Raw genomic sequence first — 18,871 nt, forward strand, 5'->3', positions numbered from 1 at the left:
TGAAAACCTAGTTGGGACTTTGACCCCACTTAGGAAAGTGCACATAGCTCTCTTCTCTTCTGGTGTTAGGTTGAAGCACGCCATGGGTAGAGTGTATTTTCCATTAGCCTTAGGTATTGAGTGAAGCTGTGGCATCATGTTTAGCTGCACCATGTCTTTCCATGATTTCAGACCATCCTTTGACTTACCTGTGTCCATCAAGGTAGCAATGAGACTCTCAAAGATATTCTTCTCCACATGCATAACATCAATGGCATGGGGGACCTCCAAGTCTGGCCAATAAGGCAGATACTAAAAGAAGATCGATTATTTCTTAAAAGGTACGCCTTCGACAGGAGGTGTGCTTCTATCTCTGTTCGTCTCATTCGGATTCTTCTTTCCATAGATGACGTGTATGTTTTTCACTATTCTATACACGTGTTCTCCATTATGATGTCTCTCTAGAGGGGGTTCAATCTTCGGGGTGTTGTTATAAAATCTAAAGAACAATTTGCTACGGTACTTATGACTTGTCTTTAAGAAGGGCCGGTTCCTTAGGTAAACTATCTTCTTAGATGCATCTAGGAACATCCATGTAGTACCATCCAAGCAAACTAAGCCTTCCATCTTCACTTTAATCTGTCCAGACAAAGCAAACAACACGGGGTAATCATTGGTAGTAACAAATATTATTGCTCTACATATGAAGTCCTCCTTTTGGAATGCATCGTATATCGGCTCCCCATGCCTCCATAGCCTCTCCATTTCTTGCATCAAAGGCTCGAGGAACACGTCTATATCAATGCCTGGTTGTTTAGGGCCAGAAATAAGAATAGTGAGGAGAAGGTACTTTCTCTTCTAACACAACCACGTTGGGATGTTGTACATGGTCAAGATCACTGGCCAAGTGCTGTGGTCGCTCATCCTCTCATTGAAGAGATTTATTCCATCGGTGCTCAAGCCAAACCGTACATTCATTGGGTCATCGCTAAATTCTTTGTGCTTCTCATCGATCCTTTGCCACTGACTACAATCAACCGGGTGTGCAATCTTATCATCATCCACCTTGCGCTCATCATCCCACCATGTCATGAGTGTGGCTTCTTTAGGGTTTAGGAAGATACGTCTTAAGCGGTCAATCACTGGTAGGTACCACATTACCAAGGCAGGAATTCTTCTCTGCTTTGCATCATTGCCTAATGGAGTATCCTCTGGGGGCTAAGATTCTTGTACCACCTTTTTTGTACCCTTCTTATTCCTCTTTTTCTCCATGGAGGCTTTGTCCCCACCATAAAGGTCATTATTCTTGTATCGGCTGGCCCCACATCAGGGACATTTATCCAGTGATTTGAACGTTTCACCACAAAAAGGATACAATGGTTGGGGCATGCATGGATTTTTTCAACCCCCATTGTCAATGGACTTATTACCTTCTTCGCTTGGTATGTGTTGGCGGGAACTGAGTTTGGTTGTGGCAGCACCCATGATAGGAGATGTAATAGATCATTGAAACTATAGTCTGACCAGCTGTACTTAGTCTTCAGGATGAGTAGCTCAAGCACAAAATGTAGCAATGTCCAATGTGTTGGACAACCCTTTTCAACACCATACATAGTCTCCTTCGATGTTTTTGTCACCCTTTCTAAATTTTCTAGACCTTTCGGGCTCTTTAGTAAAATCTCTGGTCCAAGGGCTCAAATCATGTCCTCCAAATCATCTTCATCCCCGACACGTGCTCCGCCATCATTATTGGCACCACCTTCGTTGTTACCATCCCAACCACTAGGATCACCACCTTGTTCATTGCCAAACTCAGGATCCATTTGTGCATCAAGCTCTACTGAATATTGGGACAGTGATTCTAGGGTTTCGTTGTCGTATTCCTCCTCATCCTCATCGTTAACAATAACCATTTCACCATGATGAATCCACACTATGTAGTCCTCAACAAATCCTCGCATAATCAAATGTGATCTAGTGATAGTCACATCTGTCCATGTCATACGGTTCTTGCAATGTTTACAGGGACAAATAATTGTATCCTTATTCTTTGTCAACATCATTGCATGCTTCTCTGTGGCTTTAATAAATTTATCCACCTCTTTATGGAAACATGCCTTGAACATTAACGAACCATACATCCAAGAGTTCTGGTACTCCATCTTTTACAACAACAACAAAATAAATATTAAAGGACTACTTATTCATATATATATATATATATAAATGAATCAAATTAATAATTACTTGAGAATAATTGTATATACTTCAGATATATGAATATAAATCAAATATAATTACATGAGCATACAAACACACCATGGTAGAGGAAAATTAATTAATGGCCCATTTATCCATAAATGATTAAAATACATATTTGTTGATTACAATAAACAATTTCAAAGACAACAATTAGCAACAATTATATTTTACCCAATATCTTTCATGCAAACCCTAGTCCAATTTCATCAAACACAAATTTACAAAAACAAAATTAATAAAAAAAACCAAACCCTAGATCTAGATCTAGATGCACATGAAACATCTATAAAACTAACTAATTGTTCACTAAAATCAAGAAACATGGACCAAATAATGGTATGATCTTGTTTCCCTACCTAATTTACCCTAGTACATTCAAAACTTAGGTCTAATTTGCTTCATAAGTAGCTCAAGCACCATAGAAGAGAGAGAAAAGCAAAACTCAAATTACTCACTAACCAACCATTAAAACTTCAAAAAAATGCGGAATAACATTTTCTTACCTTCTACAACCTCTCCACCAAAGGATTTGAGACCAAAACGTTCCCCCCTTAGTAGAGCAATTTTTGGGAGGTGCCCAAGGCCTCCCTACCTTTTTTTCATGGGTTGGAGTGAGTGACCCGAGGAGGAAGAAGGGGCTATAGGTATTTATACATGGGTCATTTGTAGGGGTGGCTGGTGATTGAGCCGCCCCTACAAATCATAGGTATTTATACGTGGGGCATTTGTAGGGGCGGCTTGTGATTAAGCCGCCCCTACAAATCGCAACACCGGGGGCGGCTGGTGAGTGAGCCGCCCCTACAAATTGACCCATTTGTAGGGGCGGCTCGTATCACCAATCGCCCCTACTGTTCCATTTGTAGGGGCGGCTGGTCTCGTGGGTCCTGAGCGCGCCCACTGTAGGGGCGGCTCCATCACCAGCCGCCCCTACAAAAAAATTGCCCATTGCTACAAATGTTTTTTATAGTAGTGTGATGCAGATCATCATCGTGGTGCTTCGGCATCAGGCGTGTATTCAGCCTACCACGATGAAGCGTCGGGCGTAGCCCAGACGCGCCGTTCAGGTTGACCAGCTGGTCGTATTGATTCTCTTATCCAATCTCTTCTGGGCTCGTACGCTTGGCTGAACAAGTCATCGTGAGCGTGTGTTGCTGCCGTGAATCCACAGCGAGTTGCACCATGTCACCGCGGATGACGTTGGTCTTGAGATATGCCATCTGGCTTGTCATAGATCAGCATGCACACCCCCTACCTAGCGTGTAACTATCAATGAAATCTGGTTGGCAGTCTACCGAGGGGTATGCCCATGGTAGTAGATGAATCGGTGGAGGTGCGCGTGATAGGAGCCGAACGGTGACACAGAACACATGAAATAGCGATTAGGTAGGTTTGGGCTATCTGCTTGTTGTAATACCCTATGTGCAGTGTCTTTGATGGATTGTATTATGAGATGAGATCTTCTAGGTGACTTGCGGTGTACGCTGAGCTGTGTCGTGTGCCACAAGTCTTGATGTTGTGGGATGGACCGTCCCTGATGGTGCGACCCATGTCCCTTACCATGGGTACCTGGGGTTATACCCCCACACTAATACTATATATTTTGTAGCCACTATCCAACTTAGGGTTTTGGTTTTGCTTAGATGAATATATCATCTAACAATTTTGCCATTATTGATGGTAATTTTACCATGTTTTTATATCATCAAAACCGTCATCAAAACACTCTTTCTGGGAGCTAACAAGTAAGAACATAGTGACTTAGGTATAAATAACTTGGTTTCACATGTACATGTCATTATTTGCTTGTAGGTACACAAAGCATGGACTTTGGGTGGCTGAAGGCTCCATATGTAGGTCGCCCGACCTCTATATGGGCCCACTGCCCCCTCTCAAGCCTCCTATGATCCTCCTAACACTTATAGAGTCAATCTCCACCCTTGGATCCTGAGGTTCTCTTCTCTTATTGGACAAAAGGGAGAGCACACAGATTCATGGGCCCACAACGAAGCATCCAACGTGACCAAAGTATCCAACCTTCACTATGACACGTGGGGACACCTTCTAGAAGATGGTGACATGGCCCAGGGGCCATATATAGGTCGGCCAACCTATATATTACCACTACCTAGCTCCCACTCACTCCATGACATGTGGGACTCCTTCTAGAAGGAACATGGATGGACCCACCTATATCATAAGGAGGTCGACTGACCTCCCTATGGTGGCTATCCAGGCTTAGTTTTCTTTCACCGCCTCTCTACATGTCTCCATGCAAGGGCCTTGATCTCCATCATCCAAGTCAAGTCGGTTTGATCCAAGGATGAAGAAGGGATGTCACGCGGATCATAGACGTGGCGTAGGAGTAGCCCCTACTCCACCTCCACCTATAAATACCCCCTATACCCCCACTCTCACCTCATGACTACAAGGAGGAAACTACTCTCTCTTTAGTTAGGCGAAGCCATGCTCTAGTAGTAGTTGTGCTATGAGATTAGGGAGAGAGTGAGGGGAGTGTGGAGAAGAGCCATGCCTATCTGGTGTCTTCACCAAGCTGTACCTCGGCGGATGCAATCTTCTTATAAGTGACACATCTGAGATCTTTTATAGCATTTGATACTCTAAGTCTGGTATAGTAGATATATACTTGATTCTCATTGGTACCTGCTTTACTTTAGTTGAGTGCTCTAATCTCTTGCAAAGGTTAGAGTAGTAAGTGTAGTCTAGATGTGGTGTCTAGACTATATCTTACCTATGTATGCCACTTGTCGTATGGATTGTTTGTGTTAGCTAGCAGGTGGTGACAACCCTGTCTAGTCTTTGTATTCCACCACGTGTTTATTGGCAAGCTTTTAAATCGGCAGGGCTCTAGTAAAAGAGTAGCTGCTTTGGATAGGGGTTTTGTCTCCTCTTGTCTCACCTACTGTCTCTGTGAGCAAGGGATGTGCCATTATATCTACCATACCTTCTTAGATATCATTGTTATATAGATCCTCTCTACCCAAATACCATAGACTCTTTTATATCATCATAGGACGATCTTGATCCTTAGTTAGTTTACTTCTCATTCCCTATGGAAGTATGATACCTGGAATACTCATGGTGAAGGCTATATATATGCTCCTTGCACTGCTCATGGAAAGAGGAATTTTTTACAATGGTTTAAAAATATCCAAATGCTAGAATATGTTCACTGGTTAGTGGTGGGAGATTTCAATCTTTATAGACCCCCAACATAGAAACAAACCTATGGGTGATCACCATGAAATGTATCTCTTTAATGAGGCCATTAGTGCCCTTGGGCTAGTGGAGTTCCCCTCAAAGGAAGAAGGTTCACCTGGTCTAATAAGCAGCTATCTCCACTTTTAGAAAGATTGGATTGGTTTTTTACTTCTGCTATTTGGACTGTTATTTACCCTAACACCTATGCTTCCCCTTTGGTTATTGAAACTTCTGATCATGCTCCTTGTGTTATAACTATCTCCACTATCATACTAAAGAGAAGCATTTTTAGGTTTAAGAATTACTGGATGGAGCACCAGTAGTTTATGCCTTTGGTTTAGCATGCTTTGGCTCCACCAACAAATGTAACTGATGAAGCTAAAATTATCACTGCAAAATTAAAGAATTTAAGAAGGATTTTGAAGGATTGGCAAAAGAATTTATCCAGCCTCAAGGTGGCAATTGAGAATGTGAAGCTGTTTCTAACCTTTTTCATTCATTTAGAAGAGTTTAGGGATTTGTCTGTTCCTGAATGGAATTTCAGAAAGATGCTTGAACAAAAGCTGACAGCTCTTCTTAGGCAACAACATACTTATTGGAAGCAAAGAGGTTCCATCAAGTGGGTAACCTTAGGAGATGCTAGCACTAATTTTTTCATGTTAATTCCTCAATCAAGTTCAGAAGAAACTTAATCACTTCCCTTGAAGATTTTGATGGTAACATTGTTACTGATCAAAATCTAAAGCTTGGTTGATTTGGGAATCTTTCAAAGAAAGATTGGGTGTTTCCTCCTTCTAGGGTATGAATTTCAATTTATCCACTTTGGTCCATGCTGACTATGATCTCTCTTTTCTGGTGAGCCCTTTTTTAAATGAGGAAGTCGACTCTGTGGTTAGACACTTGCCTTCTAATAAAGCTCCAGGCCTAGATGGTTTCAATATAGATTTTCTAAAGAGATGATGGAAAATCATTTACAGTGATTTCTATAACTTTTGTTCAGCTTTTTTATAATGGTATTGTCTGCCTTCAAAGTCTGAATGGGTCAAACATCACTTTGATCCCAAAACATGATAATGCGGTGAAAGTTTCTGTTTTTAGGCCAATTTCACTTCTTAACACTTCTATCAAGGTTCTCACTAAACTTTTGGCAAATAGACTTCAGTCAGCAATACCCAGGCTCATACATAAAAATCAATATGGGTTTATCAAAGCTAGATCAATACAAGACTATTTAGCTTGGTCCTTGGAATATCTTCACCTTTGCCATTAATCTAGGAGTGAGATCATTATTCTTAAGCTAGTTTTTGAGAAAGCTTTTGATAAAGTGGAGTATGAACTTAAGATTCAAATTATGCAAAACAAAGGTTTCCCTGATAGATGGATCACCTAGATGAGGAGGATTTCTAGATCAGGAACATCAGTTGTTCTTTTAAATGGTGCCCTAGGAAAGTTTTTCATTGCAAACGTGGTGTTAGGCCGGGAGACCCTTTATCCCCTTTGCTTTTTGTACTGGCAACTGACTTCCTCCAATCTATTTTAAATGCAGCAAAATAACTTTGGCTCCTAGCTTCACCAGTAAATTTACCACATGATCAGGATTTCCCAATCTGACAATATGCAGATGACACTCTGATTTTCATGCAAGGTGATACAAGGCAACTCTTCTTTTTAAAAGCTATTCTTAACTCCTTTGCTGAATCCACTGGACTTAAGGTCAATTATAACAAGTCAATGATGGTGCCAGTTAATGTCAGTGAGGAGAAAATGAACATTCTGGCAAATACTTTTGGTTGTTCAATAGGCTCACTTCCTTTTACTTATCTTGGTTTGCCTTTAAGCATCACAAAGCCAACTGTGGCTGATTTTTGGCCTCTGGTATCTAAGTGTGAAAGAAGATTAGTTAATATATCATCTTTCTTGAGCGAAGCTGGTCGATTACAAATGACTAATGTTGTCCTTAGTGCTTTGCCTACTTATACAATGTGCACATATCTTTTACCAAAGACTGTGATCAAACAAATTGATAAGTACAGGAAACATTGTTTGTGGATGGGTTCTAATATCAATTCTAAAAAGCCTCCAAAAGTAGCTTGGAAGCTTGTATGCAATTCAAAAGAAAATGGTGGTCTAGGTGTTCACAACCTCTATACTTAGAATGAAAGTTTGCTGCTTAAGCATCTCCATAAGTTTTTTTTAATAAGTGTGATATACCATGGGTTCAGCTAGTTTGGCACTCTCACTACAACAATGGCAGCATTCCATTACACAATAGGAGGGGTTCATTTTGGTGGAAAGATGTTTTAAAGCTACTTGACTCTTACAAGGGCATGGCTTCAGTTACAGTTGGTGATGGTTCTACCAGTCTTTTCTAGACAGATGTTTGGCATGGTGCACCTCTGAGTGCATAATGGCCACATTTATTCTCTTTTGCCCAAGAGGAACACATTTTGGTTCAAAACTTCCTGGCTGCAGAAGATAAGTCTGTCTTTTTTCATGTTCCTCTTTCAGTTGAAGCACATGAGCAGTATCTAATGATGATCGATGAACTAGAGGACATTCATCTAACCCAAACCAAGGACATATGGGGTTACATCTGGGGATCCTCTATTTTTGCTTCAAGCAAGGCTTATTCTCAACTGTTGGGTTCTATACTAGTGTCACTAGTATACAAATGGCTGTGGAATTCAAGTTGTTTACCAAAGAGGAAGGTGTTTTTTTGGCTAGTCTTAAAGGATCAACTAAGTACCTGGGAGATTTTGAAAAGGAGAAATATGGAACTACAAAGCCATAATTGTGTTCTCTGCCATCTGGACACAGAGGAGTCATTACATCATCTCTTCTTGGACTGCCCGTTTGCCATGTCTTGCTGGAATTTGCTGGGGCTGTCACATCTTATCTAGAGGAGTATTTTTGACACTCTTATTTTGTTTAAAGCTCAAATTCACAAACCTTTTTTCATGAAAATTATTGTTGCAATGTTTTAGGCTATTTGGTCTGCCAGGAATGATGACATCTTCAAGAATCAACAACATTCTTTGCAAGGTTGCAAAGTAGTCTTCAAACAAGAATTAGCTCGAGTTAAGCTCAGAGCTAAAAGTGATCTACGATTACAGTTACAGTTATGGCTAGACAATTATGTGTAATTTTGCTTATTTTCTTTGTCTCCTTTGTTTTTTGAAGCTTGTATTCGACAAACTCCTTTATTAATTTTTAATAAAGTTCAGTTGGGGGCAACCCCTCCTATTTTCCCTCAAAAAAACAAGGTAAGGAGATGCACTGATATATCAAAAAATATCAGTGGGCTAGAAATGCATCTCAAGCCTATAATAGTATGGACCAAGTCTATCTATAGCTTCTCTAGTCTGCCCAGATCTATGACCTTGTGTGAGATTGCGTTGAAGAATGAACACACCATTAGGATCCGGTCCCATACCTTCACAGGGTGTCTGAACTTTCCATCATTCAAGCGCCCTTCGGCATGCCACCACATCAGCTTGGCTATATTTTTGTTCATAGATAACAGCTTCTATGGAGAAATTATAGGGAAATATCACATGACCTTCGCAGGCATCTTTTATTCCGACCGCCTTTCATCATGGTAGCCAAGTCACACTTGTAATGTGAAGTAGAGCACACTAGACATGCATGATTTTTTTTGTTCTTCGAGCCCAATTGCGTAGATCATTTGCTTGGTCTGGTTTGTGTTCTCAGGCAACTCATTCGGGCTTGGGAGCAACTTTCACAAAAGACTTAACAAATCATCAAATCCTTTGTCGGATAGACCATTACTTGATTTCATCTCCAATAGCAAAAGGTCAGCTTCCAATCTGGTCACATTTGAACCCAAGTACAATGATATTTTTTCACCCTTTCTCATTTGCTCCAGCTTCTTTAGATTTCTTGCACCAAGGAATTCTGGCTCCCCATCACACATCATCTGGTCTAGACCATCTACCACAACATCATAAACTAAAAATTTGTGGCCAGTTTCACTGACATTTTCCTAGATAGTCTCATTCACGGTTTCCTAGCTGGATTCATTCATGGTTTCCTAGCCAATTTCATGGATGGTATCCCGCATGGGTGCATGGATCGTATCTCGTGGGGCTTCCTCAGGTAAGTTCTTACCATCTTCCTCATGCTTACTCCAAACCTTATAGTTTTTCATGAAACCCCTATGCAGTAGATGACAATGGATTTGCTCGATGTCCTAAAACTGGTTCTGATTTTTTGCAATCAACACATACTTAGTATATATATATTCATCATCCCATATATTATTTGTGCTATACGCCTTAACAGCCTTCACAAAAAGAATCAGTGCCTTCCATGAACCTATTAGACATGGGCTTCGAACAGTACATCCATCCGCAATTTGTCTATGAATAATGAAACAGGTATGATGTAGCACCCGGTTTTAAGAACAAAACCAGATACACACCATATGTGAGCCCAGGAAGTCAAATCTCACATATAGCTACAAATAAGGATAATATCAATAGACAATGCTCAATATATAACATACTTAGTATAAAGAATATAACCTTACATAGCAAACAATGGAAAGACAACTCCGATCTTCGGGTGAAGACTCCAATTCTACAGGGATAATTGACTGGTTGATCACAAGTAAGCCTGGGCGTTCGGGTTACCCGATTTTTTCGGGTCGGGTAATTCAAAATTCGGGTAATAAAAATTGCTACCCGATATTACCCCCGAAAAAACACTACCCGCAAATTCGGGTACCCGATAATTCGGGTTCGGGTTCGGGTATTACCCGATATACCCAAATTTACAGAAAACAACAAACTACACTAAATTTCAGTAGCGATCTATACATAATTTCAGCAGCAATTTGTATAGAATTTCAATAGAAATTTGTAGAGAATAATATATTACAGTCACTCATTCAAATAGAGAGAATTATATTCTAATAAAGTGATAAGTTAAATGGTTCAGCTAACAACACATGATGAATACAAAGATAAAACAAATCTTTGGATAGTTCGGGTAGTTTGGGTACCGGGGGATATTACCCGAATTACCCAAACTAATTTTGGGTAATCAAAATCGCTATCCGAATTTGGGATCGAGTACCTCAGGTTCGGGTCCGGGTTCGGGTAATTCGGGTACGAGTAATGGGTATCGGGTATTTTGCCCAGGCTTGATCACAAGCCTAATTCCTCCAAACTCTAGCAATCTGATACCCATCCAGGATTTTTCCAAAGATTTAAAAAGTAAAGCAAGCATAAGTACATGTCGTACTCAACAAATATAACATGGGGTTCATGAGGCTCAAAAGGCTGACACTGGTTTAACTACAATTAGCTTTTAATGAGTCACAATTTTAAGCAATTGAGTAGCAACAAGTTTATCACAGCCCATGTAAACACATGATCAGGTAAACATGAATAATAAATAGCATAAACAGTAATCATTAGTGAGCATCTTCATCATCTATTCCGTAAGGGTCCAAGGCTGCTCGTGACCGTGAGCACGGCTGATATACCAGTTTTACACTCTGCAGAGGTTGTACACTTTCACTGTGAGTCATGATTTACCCTTTCGCCCGAGGCGGCCAACCTCTTGACCCACTACCAAGAAAGGTCGGCAGTGTTCACTATGAAGCTTTTCAAAGATTTGTCTAACAAGTTAGGGCCGCTAAGGTTTCCCCATCAATAAGCATGAACCCCCATCTAAGGAGTGACTAACAAAATCCCAAGAAACCAAAGTGCACCCTCTTAGCAGGCCAAGATCATACCTGTCGGAGCCCCTCTTATGTCATAAAGGTAACCACTAACAAGCTACAAAAGGTCCTCATACTGAGCTAAAGCCAGAGCCATGTAGCTTTTCAAAGGTAAGTCCTAGATGTTCGCTTACAGATGAGTCCTTAGGGAGAGGAATCTAGAGCACCATAAAATAGCCCAATGCTCTAGCCCCTTGTTCCATATTGCTAAAAAGTATCTTTTAATGTTTATTGCATATACCATTAGTCAAGTTACAAGATCATGGCTTTAGTTGAGCTGTAGCATCATACTACCCAATGCAATAACCCATAGGAATCTAGGATATCAAATAGCTAGGAAAATTATTACGGTTACCAAGGTAGACACACGTATATGATTAAAATGATATTAAGCTGAATAGGACAACAAGGAAGATCCCATGCTATACTTGTCTTAAACTCATATCCTTCTTCTATTGAATTGTAACCTCCAAAGGACATCTTCTGGATCACCAACTTCTTTTATATCACCAACGCAAAGCTCACCGACTGGATATGATCATAAAGCACCACACAAGCATCCATCCAATCATACACGAAACAAACAATAGATCTAAATTAGAATGGTACACTAAACATAAAATCAAGATGAAAAGTTTGTAAAATGAATCTACGTCTCGCTATGAACACACAGACACGAAAAGCAATCTAATCGGAGCTATAACAAAAAAATTATGAATTAAACAAGATTTTCTTTAATAAAATAATAGATTAAATCTAACCTCGAATTTCAAAAGTTGAAAATATATTTAACAGTAGGATGAACACGTAGATTACTCAATTACGAATCTAACGCAACTCGAATGGATCAAAATGGAGTTAAAACGAAGATTTTATGACCTAAATAAGACTAGTGGCAAAACTGTAAATAGATGAAAGTGTATTTTAAATCTAACCGAAGAAACTACGTTTTCAAAAGAAGAAAACGTATTTTGAATCTAACAGAGGGATTTTACGCTTTCTGAAAGAGAAAATCTATTCTGAATCTACTAGAAAGAAATTACGCTTTCGGAATAGGAAAACGTATTTTGAAAGTGCGCCATGGACTTCGGGTTATATTACGTGAACTGTACGGGCTCTTTTGCAAATAAACCCGACGAAGGGGTACGGGCGATCTTAGACCGTTGGATTGAATCTGGACGGCCCAGATTAGAAAGGAGGGGGAGAGAGAGTCACTGGCCGGAGAAGAAAACCGGCGCGGCGGAGCTCCATTACCGGCGGCAAGAAGCTCCCCGGAGCGCTTGGTTCGAGTCCTAGAGGCCACGGTTTGATGAGTTGAGAGCATAGGGAACAAAAGGAGAAGACGACAAACTCACCTAGGGCCTTCTTGCGGTCGACGGCGGGTCTACAGCGTCGAGCAGCGTGGCGGCGACGGCGACGGCGAGAGAAGGAGAAAAATCTAATTTACTACACGAGAGATTTCCCAAACTAGGGGCTCTCCTTACGTTAGTTTTGGTGTGCTTTGCTCAAGGGATTGGTACATATTTATAGGGAAAAAATCTCCCCACATCGACATCAACTAGCAATATGCTACTAATTGATGTTGCACCCTCCACATTTACTGATGAACCTATATAATCATTAAAGCTCATTAGTAAATAAATATATGTGCCTTTGAGATTTATTAGGATTATTGCACATGGGCTTTGAGAGTTGGTCGGAAAATGAGATATATTATTTTTTTAGAATTAATTAATTTCACGAATAAAATAATTCTAGAAAAGTCTAGAATTGATATTTAAGCCACGAAAAATACTCTGAGACCTCCAAAAATTTAGGGAAAATTCTCAGAGACACTTTGGAACATGATGAACCCAAATAAAGTATTTGGAGATCATAAAAAGATTGTTGGAAACTTGGAACATAAAGATTAAGGTGATGGAGGTATGAATTAAATTCCAGAAAGAAGCTGGAAAATTCTTAGAGATAGATATTCGTCTCCTAAATGTATTTTAAAATACACAATTTGCAAATAGAAACACAAGGTACGACCGTCATGAATGCAACAAACACGTTTCTACCTTAAGATAAATTTTAATCTAATGAAAATTTATTATTTTCCCATGTTTTCATGAACTTAAAATTTTAAAATTAAATCATTTTAGCTCTATTTCAACATAAGCAAATTTTAGGGTGTTACATATGACATAGACTATACTAATATATGTTACTCAATTTAATGGAAAATGTCGGCTAAAAATCTACATCATTTAATTTAATGAAAAATGTCCACTAAAAATATATGGCATCCAAACGGGTATGCTAGCAGTTAACTGAGTGGCCAGGGACGGACCTACAGGGTATGCAGGGTGGGCCACCGCATACCCTGGGGTCTGCCAGTCATAGAGATAGGTAGAAATTTTTAATGTAAAAAAAAAATAAAAAAGAAAATTTTCACCAAATTGCATAAGAAAATTTTTTGCTGCGCATACCCAGAGGTAAAAACCTAGGTCCGTCACTGTGAGTGGCTACATACCAATCTTAGAGTAAGTTGGTGATGTGCAACCTTCAAAATTTGGGAGCCTCCATGAACAATTTGGTGAAAATTGCCATCTAAAATCAAGGAAGAGCCTCTCCGTCACATTCATATCAATATTGAAAACAATCTAACCAAGCAAAGAAGCTAGCAATTAAACGAGTGGCTAGATACCAACCATAGAGTAAGTTGGTGATGTGCAACCTTTAAAATTCGGGAGACTCCATGATCAATTGGGTGAAAAAGCCCTCTAAAAGGGATGAAAGAGTCTCTCCATCACATTCATCCTAAAATACAAAATCTAGCCAAAGAAACTAGATAGAAACTGAATGGATTGCTAGTTACCAACATTAAAACAAGGGACATCCTTCAAAAATTAGGAGCCTCCATGAGCAAATTGGTAAAAAAATGGCCGCAACAATGGTGAAACAATGGTGGGAGTCGGGGAAAAGAAGAAGAGGAGGTGAGGAAGACAAGGGGGACTGTACTCCTTTTCACCGCCGGTTCGTGGATTGCACCGACGGTGAAAATGATTATGACCGCCGGCTCGGGTTATGAACCGGCGGTGAAAACCTGCTTGATTTTCACCCCCGGTTAAAGAGACGAGCTGGGGGTGTGATAACCATTCTCACCACTGGTTCCAACAGCCACTACGTCCACTTACATACAAACCGGTGGTGAAAACTTATCGCAAGCGATTTTTTAACGAAACAGCAGTGAAAATGCTGTTGCGAAAATGTTTTCGGCAGTAGTGCGTGCCAGTTGACATGGTGTACATTATTGCGGATTAACCAAAAGACAGAAGGGTGGTGCCTTCAGAATCACAACAGGTGGATCAAGTGGACCAGTCATGTGTAAATAAAAAAAATGGACCAGTCATGTGACAAAAGAAATGGCATCTTCACTTCAAGAAACGCTTATATAAAAGGGACACAGCATGCTGGCCCATAATTTTTTGCTTTACAGTGATTAAATCAAGTTAACAAAGCTTGCAAGAATCATCTCTTTGCTCTTTGCTCTTGCTGCAAGGAATGCATCCGATCCAACGAATAAGATCTTCTGCTGCTATATATACAAGCGTGGAACAACGCGTGCAGCACCCCATCTGCTTTCTTAATCAAGATCGGATGCAATAGTATCCTGTATGCAACCATTTAGGAAACGATCATCAGGTAATAACAAATCCTTGTCTTATAATTCTTTTTGCCAATTATCTTTTTGAAGCATTGCCATCTCTTCTATCTTGAAGCTTGCTATTATCATATATCCAGTCTTCTGGGTTGGTACCATTCCATGAATTTTCTATATCCTGGGTGACGCTTGTCCCCATTTAAGAAAAAATTCAAATTTTAAGCATGTTGACATGAATTGGAGCTTCCCAAAAAAAAATTATGGGCATATAGTAAACATAAGGATGTACAACCCTGCAAAAATTCAGCTTAAACTTATTCGCCAACAAATTCAGTTACTCTTTCCGCTAACCCAAAGATGGTGCGGATGAGTCTTCTTCCATGCTTCCATGCATGGTTGTGGATCGCCGGTAGGTAAGGCCTGAGGCTCCATGGGCCAATTCTTTGCTATCGTTGCCTTAGCGAGGGTTTTGTTTTCGGTTAATAGTCGTCCTCAGTTCTCAGTTGGAATGAGAGCATTGCCCATGATTCGTCATCATCTTTGCTTTTTTCGCGCTGGCTTGAGAACTTATTTACACCACCTAACATTCAATAATAGCAACTTTAAAGGAATCATTGCTGGTTTTGGAACCCAAAATATATGTACATACATATATATATATATATATATATATATATATATATATATATATATATATATATATATATATATATATATATATATATATATACCTCATAAAATCCCTTCTGTCTGTATATTTTACAGATCTTATTAAGAAAGAACTTATGGTTTAGATGTATAATTTTCATATATTTGTCTTAATCCTATTATCCATAATACTATTATAGAACTTGTTGTCAGAAAAAATTGACATTAATGAGTGTGGAGAAGAAATTTGTATTTTGTAATAAATAAGTAGACTGAATTATATTATCTACTGATATTTACTAGGTGTTTGAGCCATATATAGAATTCCAACTAGCAAAAATGGAGAGTTTTGGGCAACTAATTAATGAGTGGGAGATTCAGTCTCTTGTGCTCCTCAGCTTCGTCCTACAAGTGTTCCTCTTCTTTACGGGCAGCCTTCGGCGGTGTAGCCGAAATGCAGTGCTCAGAGTCACTATTTGGGTGGCATATCTGGGAGCAGATGTGGTAGCAATTTATGCCCTTGGGTCCCTCTCACGACAAAAAGATGCAAACATGGACAACAACAACAACGGATCACTGAGGAGGAACCACCCCCTAGCTTTCCTCTGGGCACCGTTCCTCCTCATCCATCTCGGTGGGCAAGACACCATCACTGCATTTTCCTTAGAGGACAACAAGCTGTGGCTGAGGCATATGTTGAACATGCTAGCTCAGGTGTCCCTAGCCCTGTACGTGTTTTGGAAGTCAGGCATCTGGCACAGCGTGTGGCTTCTCCTTGTTGCCATCTTTCTGTTCATTCCGGGGATCATCAAGTACGCAGAGAGGACGCTGGCTCTCATGTATGGAAACGTAGACAACGCTTTTGTTAGGGAACCCAGTTCCAGAAGCCGATGGTGGATTCCATCAAAGGACGCGGAGAATGATGGGTATGAGGGGTACATTTGCTTTGCGCTACGCTGGGCTCCTGGCACCAAAGACATGTTTGCAGGGCGTACCATCGGCTGGGCAGGAGAAGGGAATTACAAGAAGCTTACCCACTACAGGCTCGACCCCAACCAGTTCTTTAAGCTCTTCGATGTCGAATTCTGCATCATGTACAGTGATCTGTATACCAAGACTAGGTTGCTCCGAACAACAACTGGTGTTGTACTTCGTTTCATCTCTCTGGTGTCCACCATTCTTGCCCTTGTGCTCTTCACCGTTAGCAGCAGCAGCAGCAAAGCAGGAGGATATGGTGGTACAGTAGTAGCTGACATTGTCATCACCTACACACTGCTGTACGGAGGGTTTCTTCTGGAAGTCTGTGCGGCGGTAACGACGCTCGTAGCGTCACCTTGGACATGGGCGTGGCTAGAGGCTAAACAGCACCATAGTCTCGCTCGTGTGTCCAGGTCTCTTCTCTCCTGTGGTAGTTTTGGGTTGCAGGAGACAAGGCCGCTGTGGTCAAACACCATGGGACAGTACACTTTCCTGAGCTACCTGGGCTGCGACGAGCCGGGCACGAGTCTATCTCTATCCCAACGCGTGATGAGCAAGATAAGGAAGATGGCGAGATGTTTGGGCGTCGGAGAGGCGAAGAAGCTGTTTTGGGTGAGCAAGCTACTGGACTCCAAGCAGGAGGCGGTGGATGACAACATCAGAGCATGTCTGGTGCAGGAGCTTCATCGCATCAGAAGTGGTCGGCCGCGGCGGCAGTGGCGGCGTCTCGGCCTGTTCGTGACGCAGGCGGCACCCGAGTTGGCCTTGGATCTCATTTACTTTATAGGCACGTTGCATCTAATCACAGAGGTTTGCCTGAACAACAGGGTGGCAACGGCAACGGCAACGGCATCAGCAGCAGCATCCGGCACCGCCGGCGGGGACGACGACGACGACGCTGATGATTTGGCCGACACTTGCCGGAAGCTTTCCAACTACATGTTGTACCTTGTGGTTGCACGCTCTGCAAGTGCTTCCCTGCTGCAGGTCGCCACTGGCAGCCCCGAAGACGCTCTAGAGCTTCTGCGTCAGAAATTCCTGCCATCTATGTCGAGTGGCGGCAGCGGCAGCAAGGATGCCATTCTGCGTCAAGTCAGCGATAAACTCCGAGAACGAAGAATCTTCATGGGCCTTTCGGCCGAGCGGCGCAAGGAGACGCTGGAGGAGCTGAGAGATATGTGGGTGCGGCTCCTCCTGTACACCGCCGGCAAGTCCCGGCCGGCGGAGCACGCCGCCCAGCTGGCCAGAGGAGGGGAGCTCCTCACCTTCGTCTGGCTCCTCATGCTCCGCCACGAGATCGGGGATTGCGCCCTGCACCGGATGGAGCTTGCACCACGCCAAGCTGGTGGCCGCGGATATTTCAAGGTGATCTACGTCGCCGATCCCCATGAGGTCAGCCCAGAGCACGAGATCGACGACAGAAATACGGTAATATAATTATTATTAAGTCCGTCATATATACCGTACCTTTCTTCTCTGTATAAATGTTGTGACACATCTGAATTTGTATATATGTTTATTTTTTTAAACAATGCAGGAGATAAGCTAGCTCTAAGAACGGCGTGCGGCAGTTAATTGTCAGTGGTAGTATATGCCCTATTTGTTTCTTGCCTGCAGCTGTGCGTGTGAGCTTTGTCTGGTTTGTATCTGTTTTCTTTCTTTCAGATGAATCGCAGAATACTGTCCGCGAGGTGTATCACCTGCCAGATAGAAATTAAAGTGTCAATCACTTTTTTTTCTCCACTCTGCTGCAGTATGTCACGATGCCATTGAAAGGATCAAGATGCCCAAGAGAAGTTGAATTAGGCTAATTCTAAATTTCTTTACAATAATTAAACTCTACAGTTAGCCCAACTTCACCCCTTGTACCTAGAAAGTATTTCTAATGTTCTACCGCACAAAAGTTTAGCAACCTATGTTCCAATTCTACTCTAGCATGACAATTCTATGAATGTAAATGACAAGAATTGAATTGCTCAAAGTAAATGCTCAAAGTAAAGAGAGAAGGAGGAACACGACGATGTTTTGCCGAGGTATCGGAGAGTCGCCACTCCCCACTAGTCCTCGTTGGAGCACCCACGCAAGGGTGTAGCTCCCCCTTGATCCGCGCAAGGATCAAGTGCTCTCTACAGGTTGATTCTTCGACACTCCGTCGTGGTGAATCACCCACAACCGCTCACAACTTGAGTTAGGTCATCCACAAGCTCTGCCGGATGATCACCAAGCTCCCAATCACCACCAAGCCATCTAGGTGATGGCGATCATCAAGAGTAACAAGCACGAACTCTCACTTGACCACGATAAGTCTAATGAGAAGGGAGGATGCACACTTTGCTACTCTTGCTTTCACTAGTGAGGTCTCACTCTTGGATTCTCAAATCTCAATCACTTTA

The 18,871-nt window shown here is 41.5% G+C and overlaps 1 protein-coding gene across 1 annotated transcript; it reads left to right on the plus strand.

Annotated features, from left to right (window-relative positions):
* Positions 1–15,839: 15,839 nt before the first annotated feature.
* LOC136548695 (uncharacterized) lies at positions 15,840–18,107 on the plus strand. The gene is made up of 2 exons (XM_066540131.1): positions 15,840–17,906; positions 18,096–18,107. The coding sequence occupies exons 1-2, from the start codon at positions 15,840–15,842 to the stop codon at positions 18,105–18,107; spliced, it is 2,079 nt and encodes a 692-aa protein (XP_066396228.1).
* Positions 18,108–18,871: the final 764 nt, after the last annotated feature.

This window comes from Miscanthus floridulus, chromosome 4 (genome assembly GCF_019320115.1).
Source record: "Miscanthus floridulus cultivar M001 chromosome 4, ASM1932011v1, whole genome shotgun sequence".
NCBI classification, from domain to species: domain Eukaryota; kingdom Viridiplantae; phylum Streptophyta; class Magnoliopsida; order Poales; family Poaceae; genus Miscanthus; species Miscanthus floridulus.